General features: G+C 41.0%; 1 protein-coding gene across 1 annotated transcript; it reads left to right on the top strand.

Annotated features, from left to right (window-relative positions):
- Window positions 1-11: 11 nt before the first annotated feature.
- ADAT2 (adenosine deaminase tRNA specific 2) lies at window positions 12-11,535 on the top strand. The gene is made up of 6 exons (XM_037392872.1): window positions 12-113; window positions 343-447; window positions 8,447-8,597; window positions 9,167-9,273; window positions 11,018-11,090; window positions 11,210-11,535. Exons 1-6 carry the CDS (start codon window positions 63-65, stop codon window positions 11,248-11,250), a joined length of 528 nt encoding a protein of 175 aa, XP_037248769.1. The 5' UTR covers window positions 12-62; the 3' UTR covers window positions 11,251-11,535.
- The last annotated feature ends 292 nt before the right edge of the window (window positions 11,536-11,827 follow it).

The following is an 11,827-nucleotide window of genomic DNA, read 5'->3' as shown; positions in this document are numbered from 1 at the left end:
GCCCGCGGTGCCCCGCCGCCCGGCCCCCCGGAAACGCCGCCCGCGCCCCGCCGGTGCCGGCCATGGAGGAGGAGGCGGCAGCGGTGGCCTGGATGGACCGGGCCCTCGACGTGGTCAGTGCCGGCGCGGGGGCTCCCGCCTCCCCCGGCCCGCGAGGGGTGCGGGTGGCCGGGCTCCGCTGCCCCGCGGGGGGAAGCCTCGCAGGAGGCGGGAGGGGAGCAGGGAGCCCCGGAGCGGGCTGGCCGGGGCCTCCCGGTGGGGGCGGGAGGTCGGGGGCTGGCTGAAGCCCGGCTCGTGGCTGGGGCAGGTAACGCCGTCCCGTTCCCTGTGTGTGCCCTGCAGGCCAAAGAGGCGCTGGAGAACGGGGAGGTGCCCGTCGGTTGTCTGCTGGTGCACAACGGCGAGGTCATCGGCAGGGGCAGGAACGAGGTCAACGAGACGAAGAACGTGAGTCCGGGCTCGGGCCCCTGCCGTGTTGGAGGCCCTGCCTTGTCCTGCCCCGCTGCGCCGGGCGCGGCTCCCTCACCGGCACCGGCGGGGCTGGGGCTTGAGCGCGGCTCTCAGGGCGCGGCGGGGCCGCAGTCGGGGCAGGGGAGGCCGCCCCGTGGCGGTGTGAGGTGGCGGCTGCCGCCCCCGCAGGCTGCCCGCCCCGGGGCGCTCCGGAGGCCTTTGCCGTCGCCTGCGGGTTAAGAGCGGGAAGGGAGCGGCCTGTGCAGCCCTCCCGTCGGTGTTCTTCCCACGGGCGCTGCAGGAACAGTTCACGTCGTTAGCAAAGCACTGTTTCCCCCTTACCTGAAAAGTACTGCACTATAAATCGGAAATGCAAGCCTGTTGCCCTTCTAGGAAAAACTCCGTACAAATAAAGGAATAAATAATTACCAGTCTCTTTTTACAAGAGATGGGGGAGCACAAGGAGTTGGGAAGTTGCGTAGTTACAGTATACATAGGGTAACAACATCTCATGTCTAGTTTACAAAGATTCTTCCTTTAGCAAAATTGTTCTTTCTAAAAAGTACTGCCTGTAAATTTTAGACCTGATGCTTGTGATTTCAGCCATCAAATTAGATCTTCTACACTCTGGGAGACCAATTAAAGCCAACAGAGATTTTGTACAACTGGAAGTTTTGTATAAATGAATCTGATTGCAGGATCTGGTTGTAATTTATATTAGTTGTCTCAAATCTGGGAACATAATAAAAGGTGAAAATGAGGCTTCTAAGCTCAAAAATGTAACAGTAGAGATGAATCATTATACTAATTTGTGCTACAGGACAATCCATAATGTATTAAGATAATTCTAATACAACTCAAGAAAGCCAGATGACAGAGAAGCTAAGTATCTCAAGTTAAATCAGCATAAACACTGTGGGGAAGCAGGCACTTCTTGGGAAAATTGTGCCAGAGATATTAATGCTGTGTAAAAATCACGTTAATAAATGGGCAGAACGTAACTGACGAGACTGCAAAAATCAGAATCAATTTTAAAATGTTAGGGAAACTAGGACTTTTTTGGCTTTAATGTTAGGGTTGTCTGAAGGTAGGTACTTAAATCCAAGTAGTCTGATTTAAAAAATTTGGCTGCATTTTAGAAACAGTAAACTGTTAATAACTTTGAAAGCCAACCCTTTTTTCAATTTCTGTTTAGCTCAAGTTTCAGTTCTTTTGTGGCTTAATTTTCATAAATGCTTATATTACGGTGATTGGAAATGCTGGTACTCAGTGCTTCTAAATTTTGTATCAGTTACCTAATTGCTCTATATAGTCTAGAAGAAAATGTAAGCTTGAAGGAGGCACTTGTTGGGAAATGTGAATGCAGGAAATTGTTTTCAGTTTTCTCCTAACAATTGCTGGCATTATTTAGGAATGATCCTGGGGAAAAAAGAAACGCTCTTGAAACACTGGGGCGGTTCCGGCAGACATCTTACATTTTATCAAAGTCTATTCTAAAACTAATTGCTCGTCCCACCTCAAGTTGGAGGACTTCTCCAGAACATCATTCCTCAGACAGCTAGAAAACATCTGATTTCCAGTTTTCAACATTTTATGGTCTGTTTATATCTCCCTATTATTGTGCCAGCATCAACCATTATTTTACATAGCTTGGATGTTTCTGAAGTCGTATTCCCTTCTGGCTTTTTGTTTTCCCTATTTTCCCCAAGCCAGCTGTTTAATTTCCTCTCAGAAGATAGGCTTTCTTTCTGTGTTCATTCTAATAATTCTTATATACATTCATTCCAGCTTTGATTCATCTTGAATTCACTTAACCAGAACTATACGCTTTATTCCAGATGGACTTCCTCTTGCGCCTTGTTTGATAACAATACTTCTTCCCATTCTCCCCAGAAGTAAGTCCACCCATCTTTTCTGAAGCTTCCTTGGTCCTTTGTGGTGTTTTGTTATTCTTCATTTGTTGTTTTGATTATTTTTTTCTCCTATCTATAAGGCCATCCACCTCTCGAGTGACACACTGACCCTGTCTCTTCTGATGATGTCTTTCATGAGATGAAAGACATCACATTGTTAGTTGTTTTTTCTAGATGTTTCTCCCATTAATGCCAATGTCACAACTGAAAACATTTAAGCAAAATGATCTTTGAGCATTGTTGCTAATTGGTTCCCTCTGGACAAATATTTCCACTTTTGATGCAACTTTTCTTCTTTGCTTGCTTACCTTAAGTTTCTTGTGCTATGGTGTTTTCCCCAGACTGACAATAATTTCACGTCTTGTGCTGTGCCAGATGCGTTGTAGAAGTCCAGAGAGATGAGATTGGTGTTTCTTTGCCTAGAAAAAACGTTTGTCACGGAAAGTTACTAGGTTAATTTTGTGTCAACTATCTTTATGTAAATCCACGTTGTATTTTGTTTTGTTTTCCTTTTATAGACTTAGTCCTTAGAATATTACCTTCAAAGTGTGTTATGTTGCCTGTTTTGCTTTTGAGACTATCCTGGATCTGTAGATGTCAGGATTGTATGTCCTTCCTATTTTTCATTACAGTGACTCTGTTTGCTCTTATAGGTTTCAGTCATGTGATAACTCTCCCTTGATGTATTAAAAGCATTGCTATGTGACTGTCAGCCTCATGCATGAGTTCTTTAGCAGTTTTCTGATGGAGATGAGTTTGGGGTTTTGCCCTTTATCCCTTTTCCATGCCCTTAAAGTTCTAATTCTGTATGTCATATACTGTAATTTGTGGTGTCATACTATTATTCTGCCTTTGGGCCATATTCTCCACGTCATTTTTATTGAAAAGGCAAAATACTAATTTTGTCTTGGAGTAGTGCTATAATTATATTTCAGCCTCATCTTATGGTCACTGTAGTAGTTCTAACTCCTTTTTCACATGTTTTGTCTTCAAGGTATTTTTACTTTTTATGTAATTTGTTTTGCAGGGTTGATGTTTGGTGACTCTTCCTTTAGCCTTTGCTTTCTGACCTCCAAAATGTAGCTTTATAATATATTGGCCTTTTTTCACTCCTTGAAAACTTTTTTCCCAGCTTTTAAAAAATTATTGTTTATCCAGTTAAATCTGCAGTTCTTCCCTGCAGTTCTCCCCTTGCTTGGAAACCAGCTGGTCACAAGGCTTCATGTCAAATAAATTCCGTCTTATCCTTAAGTAAGTCTCTGCATCCTCTGATCTAACTGACTGGAGTTAGGAGCAGGTAGTGTCTTCTTTATGCCCTCTTTCATTCTTGTTCCCAAACTGCTCATTTTGGCAAAAAGATTTAGTTGCTGAAAGCTCTCCCATTTTTTTAAGCCTGTCTCCTGTCACTCTCCATACTTTTGTTTCTGCCCTGCATGTCCTTAGCAGAACACATTAATGTCAGGAGTACTGCCACTTACTCTGTGGAAGTTATTTGTGAAATTATTGATCATCACCACATTCTCCTGGAAAAATTTGCTGTTGGAAGAAAAGAGTATTTTTTTTAGGAGTGTGGTTGTGGCATCAGCATGTCAAAATAGTTAGGCATGTAATTACTTGTATTCATTGGGCAATAGTGCAACAATTTTCTGTGCAAGACGTTTGTTTTCAACAGCCTGGCAATACATTCACAAGATTGTGCTAGTACTGTGTTGCCTCTGGCAGGTCCCACACTTGCTTGTTCACAGTTGTGCCTCAGAAACTTGTCTTCCTTATAATATATGTGACCCTTTCTGACCAGAATCCTTTTTTTTTCCTCTGGCATCTTTATTCCCATGTGTGATGCAATCATTTGCTTCCCACTAAAATGCTCTCTGTCTTAGGCTCTTTGTTGATACATGCAGACTTCTCTTTGTTATCTCCTGCTGGGTCATTGTAGTGCGTGTCTTTGCCCAGATCATCTTGCAAGTACAGTATGCAATAATTGAAAATGAAGTATTGTTTGCACTCTTAAATTGCTAATGAAGCCACAAGATAATATAGAACTTTGACCTTTGATCCCCTTTACTCTTGCTTGTTAATTCTGGTCTAAGATTTGGAAGGTAAGCTTTTCGGGGCACTGCTGGTATCTTTAACATTTGCCACAGTTTGGGGCACTATTTTAAGGCTTTGTCAAGGCTTTTTACCCACTGACATCAGCTTCAAATAATTTCTCCTTGGAACGCCATTTGCTACTCTCTAAGAATTCTCTTTTTCCCTTGCTACTCGTACCTGCTTTTGTTTTCTTGGCTTTAAAATAGTGTATAATATTAGGAAGATAAAAAACATTAGGGGTTTGTAGAAGCTTAGGAATTGAGTCAGTGACTCAAAATGAACATCATCTTTTTTGTATGTTACTTTACACACAGCAAGTCAATAAAAAAGACTATCTAGTCATAGCTCAATACAAAATAAAATCCTAAGGCAGACCTAGAAGGTCAGTTTTCCCCACCATATCTTGTCTTTAAGAGGGGCCTTTAGCAGATGCTTAAGAAAGAAGCTCAAGAAACAAGAAATTAGTAGTGTACACCTTTGCCTTATGTAACCTTCCCACTTCAGAAAGAGGATAGCTTAGGGACTTCCAAAGCACAAGGCTGTATCTGGATCATTGTTTCTGATAGCTGTCTCTGCACATATCCTCCACGAATTTGTCTAAACCTTTTTTGAACTCATTTATGTTTTTGGCTTCCATAGCATCCTGTAGCAATGAGTTCCACAATTTAATTATGTGCTTTGTGAAAGAGTACTTCCTTTTGTTTGTTTTAAATCTGCTGCCTGATAATTTCATTGGGTGCCTGCTTGTTATGAAAAATAATAAATCACAATTTACTGTTCGCTTTTCCACATTTTTCTTGATTTTTATAAATGTCTACTGTAGTCATCTTAACTTGGAAAACTAATGACTATTTGGTGAGTTAAGAGCTGTAGTCTAGTGTCGTGGTTTAACCCCAGCTGGCCACCAAGCACCACACAGCTGCTCGCTCACTCCCCCCTCACCCAGAGGGATGGGAAGGAGAATCAGAAAGGAATGTAAAACTTGAGGGTTGAGACAAGAACGATTTAATGGGCAAAGCAAAAGCTGCGCACACAAGCAAAGCAAAGCAAGGAATTCATTCACCAATTCATTCACTGGGCAGGCAGGTGTTCGGCCATCCCCAGGACTGCAGGGCTCCATCACGCGTAACGGTTACTTGGGAAGACAAACGCCATAAAACCAAATGTTCCCCCCTCCCTTCCTTCTTCCCTTAGTTTATACTCAGCATGACGTCATATGGTATGGAATATCCCTTTGGCTAGTTGGGGTCACCTGTCCTGGCTGTGTCCCCTCCCAACTTCCCGTGCCCCTCCAGCCCTCTCTCTGGCAGGGCCCAAGAAACCAAAAAGTCCTTGACTTGGTATAAACATCACCCAGCAACAACCAAAACCATCAGTGTGCTATCAGCATTTTTCTCATACCAAATCCAAATCACAACACTGCACCAGCTAATGAGAAGAAAACTATCTCAGCTGAAACCAGGACATCATTAGTCTTTATACAGAGACTGTTCTGTAACTTGGATAATCCTTTCTCACCCTGTGGTGGATTTTTCCTGGTGTTCCCATGTCTTCGTGAGGTGAGATGACCAAACCAGTGTGCGTTACTTAAGATGTGGATGCACTGGGACCTAGTAATGTTCTATATTAGCATAATCTCTTTTGTGTAGCTGTCTTCTATTACTGTAGAAGCCAGTATGACTTAGAACAGCTGCATGACTTCTCTTAACTTCTACTCCCAAGAGCAGCTGCATGACTTCTCTTAACTTCTACTCCCAAGAGCAGCAGAGGCCTAAAAGCCACTTGGTGTACTCGGTGTAAAGTAGTGTCATAGGTCAGAGGCATGTTTTCCTCCAGTCATGCAGGCTTATTGCTTATATGCTTTCAATTCGTGCTCAGGAGTTAGAAAGCCAATGTGGTATTCATGTGTCTTGTGGTCTGAGGGGCACAAAACTAGGATAGCCACAACTTAATAATTTTCTGTTACGGTAGCTGTAGTAGGTCTGAGGGATCTTTCTGCTGGAGGGTGTTGCACTTGGTGTTTCCACTGAGATTTCAGCTGATGTGATTGCATTTATTCAACTAGGGAACCTTCATGGCAACATTTCACTGGTAGGTCTGGAGGAATCGTGCCTGCATATTGATTCAGATCCATGTTTTTATTCTGAGTGGGTTCATTACTATGTTATTTCAGATCACAAGTGCACTATGGAATAAATTTCTTGTGTCTGCTTACCATGCTTTGGTCTGTGTCTCAGAGATGGCAAGCTGTCTTCCTTTCAGATGGAACTATACTGGAAAAATGCGCTCAGGGAGCATACCTAATGCACGACAGCTGTTGCTGGGAAGGTACCGTCCATGGGACTGAACTGGAGCTAGGCCAGTGTGAACTCTCCTCAGTAGGCGTTGGGTCCTTAGCACTGTTTTGCCCTACGGATACAGTCCTCTTGCACTGCACTATTTGCTAATGTAGGCTTAGGCAATGTAGATCTCTGTAGGCGTTTTAAAACATTTTTAAACTGTATTAAACCTACCACTGATTTATACGTGAGTCCTGTGCCATATATTGTAGACCAGGAGTCCTCAAACTATGGCCCGTGGGCCGGATACGGCCCTCCAGGGTCCTCAATCTGGCCCCCGGTATTTACAGACACCACCTCCCCCTCCCGCTGGGGGTTGGGGGGGAACCAAGCAGCCGCAGATGACTGCCTGCCACTGCATCTGTGCACCGGCCCCCTGGTTAAAAAGTTTGAGGACCCCTGTTGTAGAGCATCTCAGAGTTACCACCACAGATCTTCACAGTAGTAGAACATTAACCCAAGTTCATGTGTTGAGAGGAAGTTACCTAAGGTCACATAAAGACATGTGTAGCAGAGGTAGAAGTATAATTTGGGTTGATTAGGTCTTAGCCTAATGCCTGTGTCAAAAACATCCTTTTTCTAGAGTAGATTAGAAGGAAGGGAAGTACTTACAGCCTTCATTCAAATGAGCATCAGGCTTTGTAACTGGACAGTCCTTTCAAAACTAGTACTTTGTGATATTTTTGCTGTGACATTTGATTGGCAAAACACACCACTGCAGACATTCCGGAGCGATAGTGGGACATTACTGATCGGTTTTGTCTCTGCAATTAAAGTCAGCATTTCTTCTGTTCAGGTTTTTGTGCCATAACTATTGCTGTGACCTCTGAGATACTCATCATTCAGTTATCTTGGATTAAAAAAAGATAAATCAATATTATTATGTCTTTTTGTAATCAGGCGTATGCTGCAATCCCTGCCTATTACTTGAGGAACTTACTGTACGTGTTACGTATTCCCAGGCAGCATTAAACCTGACGCAAACTGAAAATACTGTGTTTATGCAGTAGGCTAAGCAGTTCCAGAAACATACTGAAATCACTGCACGTTCATTCCATGCAGGCATAGTAACATCGGCAGAGGGAGGAAGAGGTACCAGCTAGGAGCAGTTTCTTAAGATTTCCAGAGAAAGTATCCCTGCCTGCTCTTGGAAGCACAGTGGGCTAGATCAGTTGTTCTAATGGGCTTTGTGTGTCACTTAAGCCTCAAGCAGAGCTTTCATGTCTTACTATGCTGACATGACAGAGAGGGGTAATGAAGAACTTCTGAGCAGGCTCCTCTGCCTAGGAACAGGTAGAAGAAAAAACTGTTTTGCACTTGTGGGTCTTCTGTGTGTTGCATATGAGACTGAGGTTGAACATGTTTTCTTCGGCTGAATATTTCCTGCAGTTTGGGCTGCAGGAAATTCCTTCTGCAACTTGAACCAGCAAAGAGGTGCGCTGAAAACATACTTCTCAAGAAAGCATTGTATTACTTCAAGAGAAGTGAAAATAATTGCATTATTAATAAATTAGATGTCAGGTGATTATGCCCTTGACTTGAAAGAGTAGTTTTATGATGTTACATTTTATTTCATTTGTATTTGTACAAGTGAGAACCTTAAAGCTGTGAATCAATGCAAACTTTATGAAAATGTTTATTTTTATCTCCTAGGCTACTCGACACGCAGAAATGGTGGCAATCGATCAGGTCCTTGACTGGTGCAAGCAACGCAACAGAGATTATAACGAAGTATTTGCACACTCGATATTGTACGTAACTGTAGAGCCTTGCATCATGTGTGCAGCTGCCGTGCGCTTGATGAGTATCCTTTCATGCTTCTTCATGCTGGGAGACCATATATCAAACTGTTAAGTCTTTTGGCACTGAGCCCACAAAGAAGGGCTTGACAATGTCAGGCAGAGCCAACAGGGGTACCATCTTATGGTCTGAGAGTCTGCACCCACCTCCATTTACTACGTGGTAAATAGTGGGAGACTCAAGAATGAAAGAGAAGTGGTGCAATTATGACCAGCAATGATTTCTCTTAGGGATGTGAAAATACATTTTAGACATGTCTGTTATTATGTAAATGAACTAATCTCAGTTTAGTGTTCAGTTTTGAATGTTGTAACAATCCGTAAACCGTGTCTTTGTATGCCTCTGCTTTGGGATTCTTGCTTATCCTTTTCTGAGAAAGGCTGGATGTGCATCTTCAGCAATAGATCTTATATTACTCAGAAGTAAATTTTGATTTTATGAGGGAGGAATTATAGTGCAAGCTAGTTTGAAAAGTACAAGCACATTTTTGTGAAATTTAATGACTACTTAAATCCAGCTACTGTACTTCCTGCTTGCCTTTCATTTTAACTTAATACCTTAACTCATTCATATAAATTCCGCGGGTCGTATATGGCTGTCGAAATGAGCGATTTGGAGGCTGTGGCTCAGTTTTAAGCATCTCATCTGATGATATGGTTGACACAGGAGAACCATTTGAAGTAAGCAGTAAAATGTTTTCCTCTATATTTCAGCTAGGGTACTGTGCCTAGCTTCGCTACCCTGCTTTGAGAATGTTATGCATCCGTTTAAGAGGATGTAGATAAAGGATGATCAAAGTAAACTTGATTTAACAAAAAAATAATGATAAAAGATTAAGTCCTTAGAGAAAATAAAATTGAGGAAAAGCCTGATGACAGTTTTAAAATTATTTAAAAGGATGCATCAAAGTGGAAAGGAAAGAATTATACTTGTGGAACAAAGTAAGGAATAAATATATCTAAAAGATGTGTAATACTTAGAACAGCAAGTGTATGCTGTGGGATGACATGAGAGAAAATATTTTTTAAACGGTAGAATATACAGACACATAATCAATAAAGATCAAGTAACAGCAGCTTACTAAGTTACTGATTTTTAGCTGAGCCACTGGAAATGATTGTATTTTTGCTCCCAGTCTATCTATATATGAGGCAAAATGCATTAGCATAGACTTCATATAGTTCAAATCACCAAAAAAATACAGACTGGAAAAGTAGCAGAGGAGATTTACTGTAGATAGCAGGAAACTTTCTGGATAGTAACAATACTGAAGGACTGGAACAGAGTGGGGAGAATGACATCTTCGTCATTTAAGAACGGCTGGACAAGCGTTCAGTGGAGGTACAGTATACATCAATACAGATGCTTTACAGCATTATTCTAGTATACCTATAAGTATAGGTATCTATACATCTGTATAGATAAAGCATTTATAGCATTACATTTATCACATTATACACAGTTGTAAATGGTCCTGTTTTATACAAGGATACTGATTAGGGTTCTTAGAAGTCTCTTCTTCACACTTAACATTTATAATTTAATGAATGTAAAAACCAAGTAGTATATTTCAGCATTGTAAATAAGCACTGAAGGCTCAAGGCTCAGAAAGAATTTCCGTCAGCAAGCTGACTCTATTTGGCAGTCCAGTGTAACCATATTAAGCATCTTTCTGTCAGGGTGTTTGTGAGGCTAGCATCTGAATTAATTTGTATGGTCAGTACTAGAAGAGTGTTCATTTGGTAACGTTGGCATACGGTATTTAATTTTGCTATATGTTTGGAAGAAAGAAAGGAGAAGATTCTTACTACCACAAATCCTTTCTTTGTTTCTGTAGGCAATTGCAGTGGGATTATTTATTATAATTAATTGTATTAATTATAATATAATTATTATTTCCTATAATTATTTCCTAGGGTGGGTGGAGATTCATTTAGTGTTAGTGACATTTATACACTTTGTTATTAATGTTTACAGCCTGGAAAAATATTTTAGGAGGACCAAAAAGGTCTGAGAGGTGACTGTTAGGAATAAAGACCGGGTGTGTGGACAAATGCTTTCTGGTAGGAATCTTATCTACAAATACCTAGGTGTGTATCCCTTAGATTTCCAAGTGCTTGAGGAACATATGAAGTAAGTTGGAAACACATTAATAAGAAAGAAATTGGAGATTGAATAAAAATTTTATGTAAGTTAGTAACAAAGTTTGTTTTACCGAACTTTTAAGTTATTAGGGAAATTATTTAGTAAGCCTCAACATAGTATTTTTCAAATGTATAAGGTATTCAGCCTGAAAAGGAGATTTTCTGACCCTCAAATAGACAATACAGTTTTTTACAATTATTCTGTACTTAAGGCATTATTGTGAAGCATGGAGCACGTTATTCTCAGATGTACTCACGAGCATCATTCTAACTTGAACAGTGCATTTCTGGCTATCGTGCCAAAGAAGCAGTGGAAATGTTAAAAGCTTTCTACAGACAAGAAAATCCCAATGGTAGGTTTCACATTAATGGATCCATTTTGATCCCAACCTAATTTAAAAGAATGCTGGCACTAGTATTACTGTAATTCACTTCTGATGTTTTTTTCTCCCTTTCTGTTTCTTCTCGGCAGCACCAAAATCAAAAGTACGGAAAAAGGACAATCGTAATTAGCCTTACACTGATGGGAGACAGAAACTTACCAAAAATATGCAAAGAATTCTTCAGCATCCCTGCTTTTTAAAATGTACAGTCCAATTAAACTATGTCTAATGTTCTGTACAGAGTTTTTACTAACAGGATACTTAGTACCTATGCCTGTGTTTCTGTGTATTGATTTCTTGTTATACATGACCAAACAGAAAATTAAGTGGCTGTTTTTAGAAAGAGGAAAATTTATGGTTCAGGTTCACTTGTTTAAAGCCAGATGGATCCATTAAAATGATGCCATTCTGTACAGCCCGTTCTAGAATATTTTCTTTCTTTCTTTCTGTCTGTGGAGAAGCGTCTTGCTTTTCAGTAGTAAATGTTTGCTTAGGCAAGTAAGGAAATCTATTGGAAGGTTACATCTGTGAGAACTTCACAGTCCTTGTGCATATATTTAATCCAGAGGCATGTAAGGAATTGTACAGTCCTTGAAGACTTGAGATAAGATCATTGTAATGGTTCTTCATTGTTTTTTTACAGATGCCAAATTTTCAGACATAACTTCTGAAGTCACATATGTATGTAGACAGGTATATATGCGGAA

The sequence above is a fragment of the Falco rusticolus genome, chromosome 6 (assembly GCF_015220075.1).
Source record: "Falco rusticolus isolate bFalRus1 chromosome 6, bFalRus1.pri, whole genome shotgun sequence".
NCBI lineage: Eukaryota > Metazoa > Chordata > Aves > Falconiformes > Falconidae > Falco > Falco rusticolus.
This window is presented reverse-complemented; position numbering and strand designations above follow the sequence as displayed.

What these genes read in the sequence shown, in the direction of transcription:
- ADAT2 (XM_037392872.1), top strand. Translation starts at nt 63, where the DNA reads ATGGAGGAGGAGGCGGCAGCGGTGGCCTGGATGGACCGGGCCCTCGAC. An exon ending in AGGTCAACGAGACGAAGAAC is followed by an intron (nt 448 to 8,446) that starts GTGAGTCCGGGC and finishes TTTATCTCCTAG; the next exon opens with GCTACTCGACACGCAGAAAT. An exon ending in CAGACAAGAAAATCCCAATG is followed by an intron (nt 11,091 to 11,209) that starts GTAGGTTTCACA and finishes TCTTCTCGGCAG; the next exon opens with CACCAAAATCAAAAGTACGG.